At 34.5% G+C, this 20,500-nt stretch overlaps 1 protein-coding gene across 2 annotated transcripts in view; it reads right to left on the bottom strand.

Annotated features, from left to right (window-relative positions):
- The window catches only part of DOP1A (DOP1 leucine zipper like protein A), a 109,320-nt gene that overhangs the window by 38,929 nt on the left and 49,891 nt on the right, over positions 1–20,500 (bottom strand). For both annotated transcript variants that reach the window (XM_044676304.1, XM_044676305.1), the window contains 3 exons: positions 14,944–15,562; positions 7,517–7,791; positions 2,765–2,917 (listed from right to left, as the gene is read on the bottom strand). In XM_044676304.1, coding sequence (XP_044532239.1) covers positions 2,765–2,917; positions 7,517–7,791; positions 14,944–15,562 — 1,047 coding nt within the window. The remainder of the gene's footprint in view (positions 1–2,764; positions 2,918–7,516; positions 7,792–14,943; positions 15,563–20,500) is intronic.

The raw sequence follows: 20,500 nt of genomic DNA, 5'->3' as shown, positions 1-20,500 counted from the left end.
CAATATTGTTGTTATTATATACAATGTTCTCATGATTCTGTTTATTTTTCTCTGCATCAGTTTCTGCAGATAGAGCTTTTTCTGAAATCATCTTGCTTCTCATTCCTTAGAGCACAGTAGTATTCCATCACCAACATGTACCACAATTTGTTCAGCCATTCCCCAATTGGTGGACATCCTCTCAATTTCCAAATCCTTGCCACTACAAAAAGAGCAGCTATAAATATTTTTGAACAAGTAGGCCTTCCCCTCCCTTTTTATTACCTTTTTGGGATACAGATCTAGTAGTGATACAGATACAGATCAAAGGTATGCACAGTTTTATAGCCCTTTGGCCATTATTCCAAATTGCCCATCAGAATGGTTGGATCAGTTCACAATTCCACCAACAATGTGTTAGTGTCCCAATTTTCCCACATCCCCTCTGACACTTATCACTTTCCTTTATTGCCATATTGGCCAATCTGATAGGTGTGAGGTGGTATATAGAAGGTCTTTTTGTGGTGGCAAAGAACTAGACATTGAAGGGATGTCCATCAATTGGGGAATGGCTGAACTAATTGTGGCATATGATAATGAGGGAATACTATTGTGCTATAAAAAATGATGAACAGGATGATTTCAGAGAAAACTGAAAAAGACGTACATGAACATCTGATGCAAAAGTGAAATGAGCAGAACCAGGAAAACTTTGTACATAATAACAGCAATATTGTATGATGATCAACTGTGAAAGACTTAGCTACTTACTCTCAGCAATGCAATGATCCAGGACAATTCTGAAAGATTTTATGACCAAGAATGCCATCTGTCTCTAGAGAAAGAACTGTTGGAAGCCAGAATATAGATAAAATCATACTACTTTTCAATTTAGTTTATTGGTATTATTATTTTGGGGTTTAGTGTTTATGAGTATTCTCTTATAACAATGACCAATATGGAAATGTTTTATATGGTCATACATGTATAACCCAGATCAAATTGCTTATCATCCCCAGGAGGGAGGGAGGGAAGAATGGTAAGGAGAAAATTTGGATCTTAAAAGTTTGGAAAATATATGTTGAAAATAATTATTATATGTAATTAAGAAAATAGTTAAATTAAATGTATGCACAATTTTCATAAAATCTAAGATTTAAACTTTTTTGAAGAAAATTTCAGGAAAAGAAGCTTGGTAACTCCCTGAATCAAGAAAATGAACTCTTTTAAAAAAGGTGCTATAAAGAAGCCTGTGGAAACCATCAGAAGATCCAGAATGAACTTTGGGATGTAGTGAATTGAACTGAAGGGGGTTGAACACATTTGTTTTGAATGTAGACTCTTATGCCAAAGGGGACTGCCCCCTAATTGTTTTTTTTTTGTCAATGTGCCTACCAATCTTTGGTTTTGCTTTCTTACTCTTTTATTTCCCTCTTATCTCCAACTATTGTAATTTCCCCTTATAAATTGCAGTATTGTATGCACCTTTAGTTAGAAGATCTTTAGAGGTATAAGTTTGATATTTGAAATGATTCATTGGGGAGACTAGGAATGTAAATCTGGGAGATTTCAACATGCTCCTTTCCCAATAGAATCACAGGGGGGAATTGTGAGAGGGGATTTTTATTCCCTTTGTCTATTTTAAATTAATCAACCAAGAACTTAAAGTACCCCTACTTAACCCTTAGTAAGTCACTAATAAAGAAAGTTCACGCCCTAAAAGGCCACTCCCCCCCCAAAATTGAAAAGCTGTGATTGATTCCTGAGATGTGCTGAGGAGAGCTGATAGATGGAGAAAACTGTATATAAGCAGGAGCCTGAGAGAGATTCACTCTCATTCATTGCTTGGCGGATTCTTGGGCTCTTCATTCTTGGCAATTCTTGGCGGCCTTTAGCCTAGAGAGCATGAGCTCTGGTCGGATTCTTGGCAGTCTTGGCCTCCTTTGTGCTAAAGGTTCTCAAAGGTTTTTTAAGAGTCTTTGGCTCTTTGGATTTCAGCTTCCTGATCTGGTGAAATCTGAATTCGGATTTGCATTTGCAGTCTGTAGGCATTAGGATTAGGACTTAAGAGTATTTTTAGCTAGGTGATATTTTTTTCCATCTCCTTCCTATATTTCCCACTTTAATATCTCTACCTTGCTATAAATAAAGCTACTAACAGCTTACTGACTCATAGTTTAACTTTAATTTTTATAAACAGCGACCACAACAATTCTTTTTTAACCACTATTATTTTTGTCAAACCAAATTTTAATTATTAAAATTGGGCCACCACTTTTAATTATTACATATATGTACACATAAGTGTAAGTTTGCAGAATTTCTTCTTTGTGAGTAGGATGGCTCTTATTTTTCCCTTCAGAATGTAAGCTCCTTGAGGGCAAAGGTTGTGTCACAGTCCCCTTTAAAGATTTAAAAAAAAGTATCCCTCACCCCAGCTCATTGCTCTTATACATAATAAAGTGGGGAAAAAAGCAAACTTCTCTGCCTGGGACCATTTATGCTTTTAAATAAGGAAACAATTTTGATTCATACTAATCAAAAATATTGAGGCCTAAAGCTATGAATGAAAAGAAAAATTTCTGATACTTTTTGGTGTCTGAATTTTAAAATAAAGAATGAATTGCATTTATTTTAAATGAAATAACTAGTTTTCCTCTCAAATGAAACCACATTGGTCCCCCTTATATATATTAAAAAAAACAAGTTAATTTCTCCCCAAAACTACTTTAATGTATTTTCTAGACTATTAATATACAGATAAAGATGAAAGGAGTGAATTTACCTTATCCCTGTGGGTTAACTGCTGACTTATAACATCTTCACAGATGCTAGAAGAAGGAACCAAGTTGTGTAACTGATAAAAAAGTTCAACACTCTTCTGGTGATTCTGAGGTGTTCCATCGCCCAACTGGTTCCATAATGTTAAAGCTACATGCTTTAAAAATAAGTGCAAAATAGGCACAATTATAAAACATAAATGACAATAAGTTACTTTATATGTATCATGCCATGAAGAAATTATTAACTTTGCCTATAGAGAACTTACAAAGCCATTCTGTAGGACCAGAAGCAAAAGAAAACTGGGCTGAAAATTCAAGAGCATAAAAGGAATATTATAATCTGCTCGAGGAGCAGGAGAATACAGTGGGAATGCCTAGTCTTTTGAGTCAGAAAACTTTCTAAATATCACTTACTAGCTATTTGACCATGGTCAATTTCTCTATATATCAGTTTCCTCATGTGCAAATGAGGAAAATAATGGGGTAGTCCAATAAAGAACTAATTAGTCCTGGAATCAAAAAGACCTAATTCAAGACTTGTCTCTGATGTGGATAGACTCTGTGACCAAGAACAAGTACATATATTTAGATATTCAGTGCTCCAAGCAAATCTGTAAGAATTAAAATATAGTTCTCTAGATGACATCATTTATGATGTACTGTCCAGTATACTGTGTATACACACATACATGCAAAATGCTGTTCCATATTTCAATGGAGAGTTCCTTACACTAATGAAATCACAGATCTAGATTTTTAATAAGTACTTCCCTCACTGATTGTGAAGATCAAATGTGACAATATGTCAAGCACTAGGAAGACCTGTAAGTACTATAAAAACCTCAGCTATTTTTATTATTACACAATTTATCAGAACCACTTTAAGCTGAAAAAGCAAGGAAGGAGAAAAATAACCTGGGTATAGCTATCAAATTATACAATACAAATTACATAATAAAATAAGAAGCAATGATATTCAATTTATACAAGAGAGTGGTAAAGAAAAAAGTCAGCAATGAAATCCACAAATTCAAGATGTCTATATGCAGTGGCATAAAGTATGGGTAACTATGAGTCACAAAGCTATACAGAATGAAAATCAGTAGAAGGAAATGGCTATATTTACTGTGGATGAGAAGTTTGAAGGATTGTTATGTGGAAGAGGGATATAATTTGCTCTGCTTGATCCCAGAAAGAAAAACTGGGAGTTTAAGATTTGATAAAAAGTTTCAAAACACTCAGTATTGGTAAATAAGGAAAATGTACAAGAGATCTTAATACCATAAAAAAATTTGACATTTGTATCATTAATGTTGAGCCTCAAGGCACGAAAACAGTTCTGGGAGGGCATATCTTATTCAACAGGAAAAAAATAAATAAAAGATAGGAGGAGGTAGAGTAGCATTGTATATTAACAATATATAAAATGCAGGAATCAGATAAATGCAGTTGAAATGAACTAGAGTATTATTTTTAGTTTTTTTAAAACCCTTAACCTACTGTTTTAGAATGAATACTAAGTATTGGTTTCAAGATAGAAGAGTGCTAAGGGCTATGCAAGTGAGGTTAAGTGACTTGCCCAGGATCATGCAGTTAGGAAGTGTCTTAAGTCATATTTGAACCCAAGACCTCCTGTCTCCAGGCCTGGTGCTCTATCTGCTAAGCCACCTAGTAGTCCCAAATTAGGACATTTTCGAGAACATTAAGGGGAAGATCAAAGCTGTAAAAACCAGAAGTGATACTGTCATCAGAATACATTACAGACCACCTGGGCAGGAGGAAATTAATAAAGAGTTTGTTTTTTTAAACCCTTACCTTCCATCTTGGAGTCAATATTGTGTATTGGCTCCAAGGCAGAAGAGTGGTAAGGGTAGGCAATGGGGGTCAAGTGACTTGCCCAGAGTCACACGGCCGGGAAGTGTCTGAGGTCAAATTTGAACCTAGGATCTCCCGTCTCTAGGCCTGGTTCTCAATACACTGAGCTACCCAGCTGCCCTCTAATAAAGAGTTTTTGCAATAAATAACACTTAGGGATATCCAAAAAATGAAGTTGGTTGCCTTCTGAGGTAGTGGATTCTCTCTCACCAAGATGTTCAAGTAAAGACTGAACAACTATTATAGATGGTGGAGAGATGATTCTTTGTCAGATATAGATTGGACTATAATATTTCTGAGGTAACTTCCAGATATGATTATGATTCTACTGCTGTTATTTCTGCTCTATCCTAGGAGATTTTATAATTCCTATAACAGAAACCATCATTTTAATTCAATTTTTCAAACTATTGACTGCTTCCTTTGGATTTTGGAAAATACATATGTGCAATTTTACTATTATAGTAATGTGAGGCATAATGAATGATGCTAGCTTGAGTTTTCTTTAGCATCTAAGAATATGGGATGCAATTTAATTTTAATAGTACTATATGATAATTTTAATGCTATCATACACAGGAATTACAATTCAGACTTTCAGAATGCCATATATAAATATATATATATAATAAGAAATATAAGATTTAATAATATAAGAATTCCTTCATGTTCTCTATCATCTGACAGTCTATGATAACTTCCAGAAAAATAGGCATAACCAGTCTTTGATTTATATTTGATTTATAACATGTTAATATAAATATTTCTCTGTGTATAGATATGTTTAAAAATATAGATATTAAATCCTATGCTCTTTATGCAAACAGTGGGTATTTTTAAAAGTCTGATAGCTTTCATCTTATTATATCTTTGCTTCTTCTTAAAAGTAAAACTTCTTCAGAGGTTTCTTCACAACAGAACACAGTTGCTATGTCAACCATTTTGTTTTTCAGACAGAAGTACTACATAACAGCCTCACTTTGTTTTGGCTAAAAAATGTCCTCACTGAACTTTGTGTAACTAAGGAAGAGTTATTTACTTAGAAAGAAATGAAAAAGCCACCAATTGTTTATTCTATTACTTTAAAATCCATATTTGAGCATTTCCACTGCTCTAATGTAAAGAAATGAGTAAGAATCATGAAGATAACTAAAAAATTATGGTTTAAAATAGGGGTTCTTAAGCTTGGGTCCATGATTAAAAAAAAGTGATAACCATTTCAATATAATTGGTTTCCTTTGTAATCCTACTGTAAGGTTTAAAATAGGGGTTTTGACAAAGTAAGAGAGCAGCTTTTAATAATTTAAGTTTAATGAGAATATAATAGAGTTGTAAATTAATATTATTCCTTTAAGTCAGAGAAAAGAAAATTTCTAGCAGCTTTAAACAATTAACAATTTAGTTTAATTAAAATAGAGGTAGTAAAAGAATATAGTAAAGGAGGGAAAGACAGAAAAAAGGAAGGAGAGATTACTAATCTTGCACCCTATAAATATACCTAAAATTACTAATAACTACCTCTCACTGTCTTCTGAGGACGGCTTCTTCTTGCCTGGCAAACACCAGGCCTATCTAAGCTACACTATCTATAAATGATTCACTAACTACCTAACGCCCTAAAATAATAGACAGCCACCACTCATTCACTTCTTCAATCAGTTTTCTACAGCAGCCCAAACTGTCAGTAGCCTCAGAGAAAGACCTCCTGCTCTCTAGAGATCCCAGAGGCAAAAAAACCCTTTTAAAAACTAAAGCCAAAAGCCCTCTCAGTAAAGTCAGGCCCGCCTTTATATTCCATATTAATCCACACTACCAGCGACCAACCCCCAAGACCAACTCATGCCCAGCAGCCAACTTCCCCAACTGCCAGCCCTAACTGTAAGCAACTCACTCCCAAATTGTCAGCAACTGACAGCCTGCAACTGGCGCTGGCCCAGCAGGGGGCTCCCCGTTCCTACTTTCTGTCACTATGGGCTGGTTAATCCCTACACATCTCTTTGGTAAGAGGACCTCCATGTCCCCCGTTAAATTAAAAAAATTAAAGAACATCTATGAAACCAAGAAAAGTTAAGAATCCTTGGTTTAAACATAGCAGATTTTGCATTGTATTGGCTGGGTTTATCAAATTAATTTTGTAGTTAATTCCAGTTAATCCAGGAGTCCTTAACTATCAGTAAAGTGAGGGAGAAGTTATATGACTCTTACTCTTCCACAAAAGGCGAGGAAAAGATTTTCAATATGTTCCTTTGCAGGGAATCTTGCTCTAGAAAAAAAATCATACCATAAAGGTCCCTAATACTCAAACTTTTATGATATTGCAGTTATAACACCTTAAAAGCATTTCTTATAATAGTATGTCCTACTTCATAGCTGAAATTGATTAAATCATTATTCTATTACTCTAATTAATAAAATTTTTGCCCTCTTTACACACACACACACACACACACACACACACACACACACACACACAGAGTAATAGAGCTAGAGGAAGGTGTGGAAAGAAAAAGCAAGAAAAGGGGTGTGTTTGTATATTACATACATATTATTATCAATACCTTGAGATTTCTTTTCTCTAGAATCCTATTCAAGTATTTAAGCTTAGTATATAGGATAATAAATCTGAAATAATTTAATCCAATCCCCCATTTTATAAAGAAACTTGCCAAAGGGCACAGTAAGAGTAATTAGTAATTATTCTCTATATAGTAATTAGTAAGAAGGCAGAGATAGAATTTGAACCTAGAGCCTCAATTTCAAATCTAGCACTCTTTCCAGTGTACTGAGTTCAGGTAGTTTCATTTATCATTTTAAAAACATTATTTATTAAGTTCTCTAGTTATTTAACTTGGGTGTGACACAGAATTCTTATACTTTACCTTGAAAAATTCAGTCTTTTCGGCGGTGTATCGTAGATTGCCTTGAGTTAGGGGAGGCCTAATAACTACAGCCACTCTTCCCTGGTTTGGACTTAGGGGTTGTGTAGGCTCCACACTGTTCACATTTTCCCCAGTGACAACAGCAACAGATTGAGTCAATCCTACTAAGTCCATTACTAGCGAAATAGCAATGCTTTGGACACTGAAATCACTTGCTTGACTACAAGCATTCATCAGAGTCTGGAGCCAGAATGGGGGCTGTACCTGCTCACAGTCTGAAATAAAACACAAGAAGGAAATATAGTTTATTATCCTAATCAATTTCAAGGATTATCTAGATTTTTAAAAGCATTTATTAAGTGTGCTCTGTGTCATGTACTATAAACAGGATCACTAATTTTTTATAAGTTTTATAAGTTTATAAGTTCAGAAAAAAATTTGTTTTTACATAGTAGCTTTAGAAATTACTTAGTAAAAGAAACAATGAAGATATAGTTTTTATATCCCATATCAAATGTAACAGAGGAGAAAAATGAAGACAATAGCAACAAGAAAATCCTACAATACCTTACGAATATTTTTTGCTGTCTGATCTACTTGTACTTGGACATACAAATAATTTCCCTATGGTAAAACAGTATCACTGATAAACCAATTAAATTTATATAGAATTGCTGAGTGTCAATTATACTGACAAGGTAAATTTTACTAAGAAATGAAGCAAAATAACCATAAAACAACAAAAAGAAAGAATCAAAGAGGGCATGTTTATTAGCAAATCTAGATGCTTAAGAAGGCCTAATGCAAATCCTGCCTAAAGACATTTACAAACTGTATGAACCTAGAGAAATTATTTAACAGCTTTGAGGCACAATTTCCTCACCTAAAAACAGGGATAATACCCACTTATCTAATAGGGTTATGATGAATAAATGATACAATACACGTCTTTCAGATTTCTAATCAATCATAAAGCATTTATGAAGTACTTACTATGTGCAAATAGTAGCTACTTGGTGGCTCCATCACCACTACTAAAACCCTGAGGATGAGTGGTGTTAGGTATAGATTTAGGTTAATATCCCTCTAGGCCAAATCAAATAAATCCTTAGCCCATCCCCTAAAATCTCTTTCCTAATATCATCTTTTAGAGTGGAGACCCTGCCTCATCTCCTCAGCCTTCTCCTTAAATTTTACTTCTCTTCTGCATGTCTCTGGTTTCCAGGAGAAACAAATAAACATTTTCTTATTTAAATCTCAAAAACTTCTCTCTTTTAGACTTTCTTACATGAACTTTATAATCACTTCAATCATCCTTTAAGTTCTCTGTCTCTGGACCGGACTCCGGAAATATTATTGCCTTTGGCATGTTCCTTTATATGACTAAATGATCATGAACTCAGAGCAGGAACGGACCTTTAGAGTCCCAACTCCCTCATTTTATGGATGAAAAAGAGAGGCTCAGGAGGATAAGTGAATTGGCTAAATTAACACAGAAAGTAGAAAATAGCAGAGGTAGAATGAACTTTGGTTCTCTGATTCCAAATCCAATATTCTTTCAACTATACTGGGAAGACTAAAGTTATTCTTACAGTAAAGAAAGTTCAAGTAAAATTATTCCTGCTAAATTTTTCATTTGCATATTCATATATATAACTAGAGTCAAGTTTGGTTCTTTTTCTACCTGGAAACTTTCAACATTCTTCCGTTGCCATGTCCAACCAAAATTATATTCTTCTTTTCCCATTTCAAGGTCCATCTGATACCACCTCTTAATGCCCTCTTTCTAATCTAAGGAGTATCTCCAAATACTTGCACAGCAAAGGTGACTGATCTGTCTTCTGTCACATCTAGGTGCTTCACCCACTTCTTTGAGTTTTTCTTTAATAATTTAATAATCTCAAAAATAAAGTATTCCCCTATTGTGCTCGAAGGAATAATGAACTGGAGGAATTCCATGTGAACTGGAAAGACCTCCAGGAATTGATGCAGAGTGAAAGGAGCAGAACCAGGAGAACATTGTACACAGAGACAGATATACTGTGGTACAATCGAACATAACAGACTTCTCTACTAGCAGCAATGCAAGAATCCAGAGCAAGGCTGAGGGACTTATGAGAAAGAAAACTAGCCACATTCAGAGGAAAATCTATGGGAGGAGAAACACAGAAGAAAAACAACTGCTTGAACACATGGGCTGATGGGGATATTATTGGGGTTGTAGACACTAAACAATAACTCTAGTCCAACTATCAATAATATGGAATTAGGTCTTAATCAGTGATACATGTAAAATCCAGTGGAATTGTGTGTCAGCTAAGTGGGGTTAAGGGGGTTTGGGTGAGAGGGAAAGAACATGAAACGTGTAACTATGGGAAAATATTCAAAATTAAAAATTAAAAAAAAAAAAGCATTACCAAGGGATAAGGGGAAACTTTCCACAAAGCCTCTTTATCACATTATGATGACAACTCACAATCTTGTGTTCTAAGAGCTAGGACATATTCACTAAGAGTAAGATGAGTCAGACTAACTGTATCATTTTTTTGATAGGGTTATTAGATGATCAGAAGCCCAGTTCAGTCAAAAATCACTTTAGTGTTAAGTACTGTGATACATTCTAGAGATTAAAAAAAAATGTAATTCTAAACTTCAAGGAACTTATATTTGAATGTGGGAGACAATGTGAATTTACTTAGGCATATACTCAGCACAAACATAAGTTATTAGGTAAACTTGGTGGGTAGAGGGTACTAATATCCATGGGGCTAGAAAAGGTCTCACACAAGATAACACTTGAGTTGAGCATGGACTTAAAAGGAACTATGTTAGTTCTAGGGAGGCAGCTTAGCTAATTTTGGAGAGGCATATCAAATGAGGGTTGGCCACCAGCTGACTTTTTTCCTCTACTAAACTATCTTGTGAAGAGAGTCTACACCAAGGTATAAAAGATGTGATCTACATAGATATGTTTTACCCTAAGTATGAATACAAGTATAATTGTCCCTCACTATATTGTGGTTCACTTATTCTAATTCTGTATAGCGGAGTTATACTTATTGTGGCACACTATTGGCTGATAGAATGAAAGGCAATCAACCACAGTGCTGTATTCTGTATCCTGGGCACTGACTGGCTCAGTGACTATAGGTTAATAAGAGTGTGGAAAAGGTTTATAGGAGAGTAGAAAGTGTTTATAAAGCCTTAATATGTATATAAATAATAAAATAAATATAACACTGCTACTTTGTGGATTTTCACCTATCCTGGGGGTTGCTGGAACATAACTCCTGCAACAGGTGAGGGATTACTATAGTAGACTAGGAAATTAGGGACTAAAGACATTATCATATCTAAATGTCAACAAGGCACGTGACAAAGATTTGTGATATTCCTATGGAAAAGACAAAGAAATATGAGCTCAGTGAAAATATTAATTTTCATTACTGGGTATACTAAGACTTTTTGAATGAATGGATCTAAAGAACAAGGATTTATTTATTTATCTTTTATAAAAGGGTATAGGGTTCTACTTTAGGTCTATTCTGTACATTCCATTAATAACTTAAATGAAAATATAGGTTTTGGATGAAATGAAACTGGGAGGGATGGATAATACATTGGTTGCCAGAATCAGGATTCAGAAAAACCTTGACACGAATTTACCATGATTAAAGATTAAATTAGTAAGAATGCATATATAGTCATGTACTTAGCTTCAAAAAAATCAATTTTACAAGTGCAGGACTATTCTATCAAGAACTGAATTGGTAGCCTTGAAGAATCAGCTTCAGAAAACCAGCCAAAACACTGAGATGGGAGAAGTGAGAGGCCAAGTAGCTTATGATGGGGTCAGAGCATATATAACTCTAAGATAATACGGTGGAAAGAAAACTGAATGTAGAGTCAAGAGGATGTGAAGCAACAATATCTAAAACTAGGTGAGAGGAAGGTAAGAATTGTCTCTCACTGGATGTCTGACAGTGAAGGAAGGTAGGCTAGGCTTTCCTAGGTCTTGGCCAGTGGATAGAAGGTGAAAGATTCTAAGACGACCAAGCTGATGGTTAAAAAAACAAACAAACAAAAAAACTCCCAGAAAACCTTTGTTTAATAACAATATTTAAAAATAATATAATTGAAGCAGCAGATTCTAGAAGCTCCATTTAACCAATGGCCATGAAAATAAAATTATTATCAAGGCTCACATTAAGAAGAATGTTAAGTAGAAAGGAACTAAGGTGAATGAATGATAAATGTTCTATGGCTCACAGATGACCAGGATTAAGCAATAAGACTTTATGAAACTGTGGACTGTTAAACTTTGAAGCAGAGGATAGAATATCAGGAAGGAACCTTAGAGATGAAGTTTACTCTTTTCATTTTATAGAAGAGGAAACTGTGGATCAGGTAAGTGAAAGAATTTCCTCAAGTGAAGTAAATAGGTAGTCAGGTCTAAACAGTTTTGTCTAATTATTGTATTTTATCTCTACATTGTTTATTCTCCTTTAGCACATCAGAGTAAAATCCCCTTTAACCTAGGAGACTGGTGTACTGTTATCAAGGACCAGGGGAAAGAACCAGAGTGGGAAAATTCTGTGGTCTTCCTAAATCCACAGGGGACCCAGAATGTGGAAGCTGTGGCAAGCAAGGAGTAGCTGTAACCTGAAACCTTAAAGAAATATTCATGATTTGAGTCTATCATTTGGCTGGTGTTATAAAGAAAAATGGGACTCTGATACTACTATGCTTCTTGGGGATATTGGTTAGGGAAGCTGTGTCTTTTTATTCCCCTAGGTAGCTAGTGACTGGGGAACACCAACTCAGTCACTTTTGCTGGATGATATAATTCCCCTATTCTCAATAACAGTGCCTAGGCAGGACCTTTAATGGTCTGGTGGATGGGTAACACTTTCAGGTCCCACCTGGGGTTGGATTAATTATTAATATTGGGCTCTAATTAGCCTTGGATCATGTTCATCTGACTGCGTTCATCATGATCATCTGACTACATTGCTCCTTCCCCAAGGGTCATGATATAATGACCACTCAGGAAGGTACTTAATGAAACATTATCTATTGATCTTAAATAGGGAAAGGAATAATCAGGAACTGACTGGGAATAGGAGACCCTATCACACTAATATCTATGATCAATAATCCCTCAGGCCTGTAGGCTGTTGTTTCAGTCAAGCTGGAGCTATTGTTTTTTCACACTCCTCTGGTTCAGCTTGGCCACTACCAAACCAGAAAGGGCAATCTGCTAGGTTGGTACAAATATGGTGATTTCTCTCAGCTTCCTTGTTATCAGTCTGTGATGTCAGCTTTGATAGCCTTCAGGAAATAACCACCCTTAAGAAAATACACCTTCTTTTTATACCTCCCTTCTCCTGGTTACCACCTGGAGCCCAGATATCTAAATAGCTATGATGATTCAGATGCCTAAAGATGTTGGGAGGTTCAGAGAGAACCAATGACCAATGGTCAGAGACCCACAATCAACAGTCAAGGATCAAGACCCAAAGATCAAAAGTCAAAGGCTGAGGACCAAATCCAAAATGCCCGAAGACCCCTCCCAGATGACTGTAACCCGCCTTTGCCCTGTCCTCACGGCCTCTGGTAACATTCCGAAGTCTCGAACTGTCTTCACCTGTCAATCAAGGTGAAACTAACAATTCTCAGAGTTTGAATATAACACTGGTTAAATACCATACTTTGTGACACCATAGGTTTTAGTTTGAGAAATGCATAGTATTCACCATACAGAAGGTGCTAATTTACATGCATATCTATGCACACTCTATATTGGCTTAAAAGTACATAAATAACACTAGGATGATGCAGCTTTAAAGGTAAAAACTGAAATGACTAAGGGTTAGTTTGAGATATGTCTAATAAGTTATTACTTAACTCTAAAGAGCAAATGAAAAATAAAGAAACGGAGTGAATGACAAGGCATAGTTTAAAGTCAACCATGTGAACATGCTTAATGAATAATGGTAAGTCAGGACAGGCATGGAAAATCTCCCCGAAAAAATCATAATCACAAAATGACAATTTTTAACCCTATATTCAGCTCATTAAACATGAGATTACTCTGTGTTTTTATATTGCTTTATTCTATCCCTTCTTGACACTAAAATTAAAATATCTATTATTTTCTTTGTTTTTACTTCTTATTCCTCACTTGAAGCAGTACAAAGCCATTTGTTGCATTACTGTGCAAACCACTCACAGTGGTTACCACAAAGAAGTGATGGAGAATAAGACGAAAACAAAGGTCATGTGCTTCCTGATTCCAAACTATACTAAAGCACAATAGTTCTAATAGAGATAAAAGTTTTTCCCCAAAGTAAAAACATCAAACCCAAAAGCTTCTTCATTTTGAAAATACGATTTTTTTCCCCAGAAAAATATACTATATTGGTATTAGCTTGTACAAACAAATAATAGCTTATGTCCTATTAAATGTCATTCATCCAGTTTTAGATTTTTTTTAAATTCAAAAAATTAAAAGGAAAACTATTACATTTGTAAGCCACAAGTTAGTATTCACATGTTGCACTTAAATTATATGAGGCAGAACCCTGAATTTCTCAAATTTAAAATGCATCATAATAGCAAGAATTTTAAAACTTAATTATATATATTAGTAACTTTTAACTTATTCAGAATGTTAGAGCTATAACATGATTTTCTAACTCTACTGTTGTTATAATAATAACATTTTAGATAAAAATATAGAAGGAAAAATTCCTCTGTAGTTTATTGTTCATAATTAAGCAGTCATTTATATTTATTTAGGAGACCAATAAAATATTAAGTGAAGACAAAGTACAACTAAACAGAAAAAGCTACACTTTGTGGAGAAACTAGCATTTGTAATAAGTCCTTGAAGATGATTTTCCTTAACCAAAGCTGATCGTTTGAGCTTTAAAATTGATACTGATTTCAAGAGATGATCCAAACTTATTCTTTAAACAAATAAAAGTTTTCAGTAAAAAAGAGCCAAATGTTTTAATAAATGGACACAGGTACATACTCTGAAATACAATGGATCCAATTTTTTATATATTGTCAAAATAAATTCAGCCAATGGATATAAATATTGCACTATTTAAAAACCACAGCTAGAAGAATTTGGGAGTTATTTCCCTCCTGTGTTTCTACTCACCTGCAAGCATTAATTGCCAAAGATATGAAAATCACATCTACCACAATACCAATTTCCCCTCATAATTACAGTAGATATCTTGTTTCCAAAAAGTTATCCAAACTATAACAGTACAGATCTTTTTATTAACTATCTGCAAAACAAAATTAGAGTCCTAGTTTTAAAATTTGGGGCTAATTTTTTAAAAGAGAAAATTGACTTTGAACAGCATGCCCAAAGAAAATATTAAACTAATAGGCAATCTAAATGAACTTACCAATATCTGCTTTCTCAGAATGTAACTCTGATGTATGGTTCCCCTCAGCAATGTAAACAGGAAAGCTTGAACATTCAAGGAATAGCTGACAGGCAGCAATAAAAGCAGAAAGATATTCTTTATGTGGCTTTTGCTTATTTATGTCTTTCCCTTTAACATCTTGTGAGTCCCTGTCCCATTTTGTGGACTCTCCTTGCTCTCGAGTGAAATCCACATGATGCTCCGCTGTCAAAGGCTGAGACAAGGAATTACTCTGAATGATATAGAGGTTGATAAGTCTTGTTAAAAACTGCTGGACATACTCCAAGCAGCACTGCATTGCAGTCTTTTGAGTAGTCTTTCCACTTCGTGTTCCTGTACCCTGTGTAACTATAGAAGGTGGCTGTACAATGGTTTCTTCAGATCCTACTGTAGATGCTGTTTCTGTCTCTGAAGATGTGCTACCGACCGGAATAGCAGCTGTTCCCTGTCCCTCACTCAGTTCTCTGTCAATGTCATCAGCTTTATCTGCCTGATACTGCACAAATTCTGTAAATCCACTCTCTGAGGAACGACTACTTGGTGGATTTTCGCCATCTTCAAATACTTCACTAGGATTTTCAAGAGAGACTGATGGAATCTAGATTTTTTAAAAAAAGCACAGAAAGATAAAGTCATCTATTTCACAATTGGAAGAAAATTATGAAAAATTTAAACACATGATTCATAACTTTAAACATTATGTCCTGTCATTTTCTCAAAAGAAAATTGTTCCTTTGAATAAAACATTCAGGATTCGCAGCATTACTGAGGGCCTACAATTTATGTCTTTAGTTCTTGTCTGTGGGAAACAAAATAAGTTCAAACTAGGTAGAATCAAATGTAAAAGAAAAAAAGAAAATGATTTTCTAGTTTACTGAAATCCCAGTTTAGAGAATTAAGACCTTTGATGCTAAAAATGGAGTTTTAAATTTAACTTCAATTTAAATATTTTTAACCTCTTTTAGTAAAATATTTTCTGCTTGGTTCCTCTGAATATGTAAATCTATTCTATAGCTGGCAAAAGATTTCATGGAATAGGTCAGCTTAATTAAGATGTTATACCTGCCATCAATTTCTCCATGGAAAAGAAAAACTCATGCCTTGAAAAAGCTTTCCTGAAAGTTATCCAGTTTTACTGTATGGATATTCTTACCATTAATGTTTTAGTTAAATTCTTCCCCTAGCAATCTTTAGTAATAAATCATTCTCATTTTTACATTATGACCTGTAATTAATGAACTATTTATCTAAAAATTTATGTTCTCTTTGAACACATTGGAAAATTCTAAGAAATAAAAGGGTTTTTGCTATTGGTGTGAATCTGGACTAGGAGGCCATCTCAATCAAGCATACATTTTATATCTAATTGTGTGAAAATTTTTATTTAGAGAGGTTTGGAACTGAGACCATGAGTTGTTAACAATGAAGTTTAGGGGGCAGCTGGGTAGCTCAGTGGATTGAGAGCCAGGCCTAGAGATGGGAGGTCCTGGGTTCAAATCTGACCTCAGATACTTCCCAGCTGTGTGACCCTGGGCAAGTCACTTGACCCACATTGCCTAGCCCTTACCATTCTTCTGCCTTGGAGCCAATACACAGTATTGACTCCAAGATGGAAGGAAAGGGTTTAAAAAAAACACACACAAAACAATGAAGTTTAGCACCAAACACTAAATTGTGGGAGAATGGACAATAATAGTAGCAAATATATGTATGGATGTAACCAGAACCTGTGCTAAGTGCTTTAATAATAATAATAGTTAACATTTATATAATATCTACTCTGTGTATGGACTCTTCTAAGTGCTTTAGAAATATTCTCTTATTTGATCCTCACAACAACACTGGAAGGAAGGTACTATTATCCCCACTTTATATAGGAGGAAACTGAGGCAAACAGAGGTTTAGTGATTTGCCCAATGTCACATATGACTAAAGATCCAGTTCTATATACTATACTAATCTAGCTGTCTCAAATTAAAAAACAACAACAACAACAACAACAACAAAGTCAAAGGTAGGATTTAATGGCTTAAAATCTAAAGTGGAAGTTGCTAAGTTTTCAATGAAATTTCAAAGACAAATAGAAATGATTACAAAGTGGAAGAAAAAAAGGAACTTTCTAGAGAGACTGATTTGGCATTTTTAAAACATGTACAGATGAAAGCAAGGAAAGGTAATGTAAGAAGAATATTAAAAAACAGCAAAGTCTTATAAGAATGAAGTTAAGAGAGCAAAAGCTCAGAATGAGCTGAAGTTGTCAGTAACAGCTGACAACATAAAGATTTTTTTTAAAACTTTGGTAGAGAATAGGAAGACTAAGTAAGAGTTAGGATTATTGTTCAGGGTGAATTAGAAGACAACAGATGTAAGGGGGGCAAGCTGGATGGCTCAGTGGATTGAGAGCCAGGCCTAGAGAGAGGAGGTCCTAGGTTCAAATGTGGCCTCAGACACTTCCTAGTTGTGTGACCCTGGGCAAGTCACTTAACCCCCATTGCCAAGCCCTGTAACAAATAAAAATAAAATAATATAGAAGGATATATAAAGATATTAGGGTTTTTAAAAAATGAATAAAAAAATCTTTAAAAAAAAACATGTAAGAAGACAGAGCTATTCCATTTTTCTGCTTCTTTCTGAATTGCTGCATTTTATTTTGAAAAAGAATAAGCTTTGGTTTAAGAAGGGTAAAAAAATGCTTATCAGGAAATTGAAACCCAATTCAAATGAGGTAAGAACAATTAGCTAATTTCAGGGAGCCCAAATAATGTTGCCTTGGGTAAATTTCATCTGAGGAAACAGAAAGACCTGGTAAATGTAAATGTTGAGCCATTCTTGGTTACTACTGAGACAATGGAGAAATAAGAGGTGTAATGGAGGACTGATCATATAGTTGCTTGATTTCCAAAAAAATGGGAGAGTAGTCTGGAAACCCTAATCAGTAAGCAAAATTCTAGAGGATATTATTAATGAGATTGATTTGGTAGCATTTTGAAAGGGAACCAGTGGCCACTAAAGAGCCAACATAGTTTCATTAAGAGGTCATGCAAGACTAATTTACTTGCTTTTTTTTTTTTTTAAAGAATTAGACCAGCAAATAATGTGAACGAAAGACATAACTCATTTAGATGTGAATAAAACAACTGGCAAAATCTCCCATGTTATCTTTGTGGGCAAGATAGTCTAGAAGAAAATACAATTAAGTGAATTCAGAACAGTTTGAAAGCAAAGAACAAGAGCCATTAAGGGATAATGGCACCTTGGAAGTTGGTGCCTAGCCCCTGTATGATTCAAATCTAATCACTTACATGAAGCCCGTAGATTACAGGAGGAAAAGTTTCTGAGGTGGACAAAAATGTTAAGTAGTGAGTCCAAAACACTGGTAGCAACAGAGCTAGAATCCAAACCCAGATTCACTGACTTACAGATAACAGAAAATTTTAAGGAATAATTATAGGGGCTAGGGATAGCATTTATTAAAATACTGCCTTCTGTTGTAAACAGATCATAAAGAAAATATTACTATAGACTATCCTTTTGTGTTTGTCACATTTGCAAATGACAGAAATTTGAGACAGATAGGAAAAAGTGAGCATTGGGGGCAGCTAGGTGGCTCAGTGCATCGAGAGCCAGTCCTAGAGAAGAGATCCTGAGTTCAAATGTGGCCTCAGACACAATCAGCTTCAAATCAACAGATTAAGATCACATCAGGAATACAATTTCAATTTTAGAGGCTTTATAAGGAACAACCTTGACAAGCTAAAGTACATTTGGAGGAGAAAGTTTAGTCAGGATAATGAAGGGGAACATTATAATAAAAAAAAAATCAGTAAAAAGAACTAGAGATATTTATTCTAGATAGAAGATTTAAGGTGGGGCATAAGGTCTTTAAGTATTTAAGGGGCTATCATGTGGTTTAAGGATCTACTTAGTACAATAGGCAGAGGAAAGAGCTATGTAAAGGAATTGGAAAAAAGCAGATAATCTTCACATCAAGAAAATTTTCCAACAATCTTAGCTGTAAAAATTGAATGGGGGAGCAGCTGGGTAGCTCAGTGGATTGAGAGTCAGGCCTAGAGACAGGAGGTCCTAGGTTCAAATCCGACCTCAGACACTTCCCAGCTGTGTGACCCTGGGCAAGTCACTTGACCCCCACCCTTACCACTCTTCCACTTAGGAGCCAATACACAGAAGTTAAGGGTTTAAAAAAAAAATTTGAATGGACTAATTTGAAGGGGTAAGGCTCAGTAGCAGACTGCCTCTCACTGCAGGTTTACAAGCAGTGTCTGGTCTACATGAACATTTGCTGGAGAAGCTAGAGAAAAGTCAGGCATGGGTTGAACTATGTGAATTCTGAGGTCCCTTATAACTCAGATACTATAAGAAATATCAGATCAGAAAAGGAAACAAAACAGGGAGCAAGGTCAAGAGTTAACAGAAAGAGGAATCCTTGAACTTTTAAAAGAATTAGAGGAATCCTCAATAGAACATTTGTGGAGGACATTGACAAAAAGAGTACAAGATTAGAAAGCATAGATGAGTTATCAGTTAGGGAAGTATCAATGAAATTGTAGACTAAGTGTTCTTTCCATGGGTCCATGAACTTATTTAAAAAAATATTTTGATAACAATATTTCAAAAGAATTGGTTTTCTTTGTAATCTTATGTATTTTTAATGCATTTTTTAAAAAATTACTTTGTGGACTCCACAGACTTCACCAAACTGTCAAAGGGATCTATTACACACAAAAAGATCAGAGGCCCTTGTCTTACATTAATTTGTTATCAAAAAGTATCAAATTCATATTTGTACCTGTTGACATTTTTCTGATATTTCTGTGACCATAACTGTGTGTGGTGCCCCAAAAGTTTAGGGTAACTTTAAATTTTAATAGATTAATAAACTTTAACAAAATATTAAAGCTTAAAACTACACTAAGACTTTTAGGATACCTAGTACAAAGAGTAAGATAAAATACAGAGTAGAAGTTACCTTTGGAAAATATAAATTATTAAATTCTTTTTTATAGTTTAATTTCCCACTTACAGTTGTATAAGTGATATCACTTAAAAATGAAATCTCATTTAAATAACTAAAAAGCAAAACAAATATATTACTGTCACAAAATATAATTTATCATCATATCATTCTTTTTCATTAGGGATTTTAAGACTCCAAAAAATTCATATTAAAATTAATTTAAATAATGTTTAATTTTCATTAATTTCATGATTAATAATTTAATTTTAAATGATTTTAATCATCAATAAATTCACAGTTATTTAAATTTTAATTAATAATTTTAGATAAAATTATTAGGGATAAAAATGTCAAAATTCAATGAAATTGTACGTATATAATAATATAGCATATGCTGTATCATAACTAGGCCTTAGGAAATGTATATTGAAAGTTACTTATTAAAAATAGGTACAATTCACTTGTGGGAAACAGATATCTATGCATTAATACAGTTTGAAAAACTTATCAAACACTTGAAGTCAAAATAAGTGTCTAGAAAGGTTTTTACTTATCAGCCAA

The sequence above is a fragment of the Gracilinanus agilis genome, chromosome 4 (genome assembly GCF_016433145.1).
Source record: "Gracilinanus agilis isolate LMUSP501 chromosome 4, AgileGrace, whole genome shotgun sequence".
NCBI lineage: Eukaryota > Metazoa > Chordata > Mammalia > Didelphimorphia > Didelphidae > Gracilinanus > Gracilinanus agilis.
Note: the sequence above shows the minus strand (reverse complement) of the source record. Positions and strands in the feature narration are given on the sequence as shown.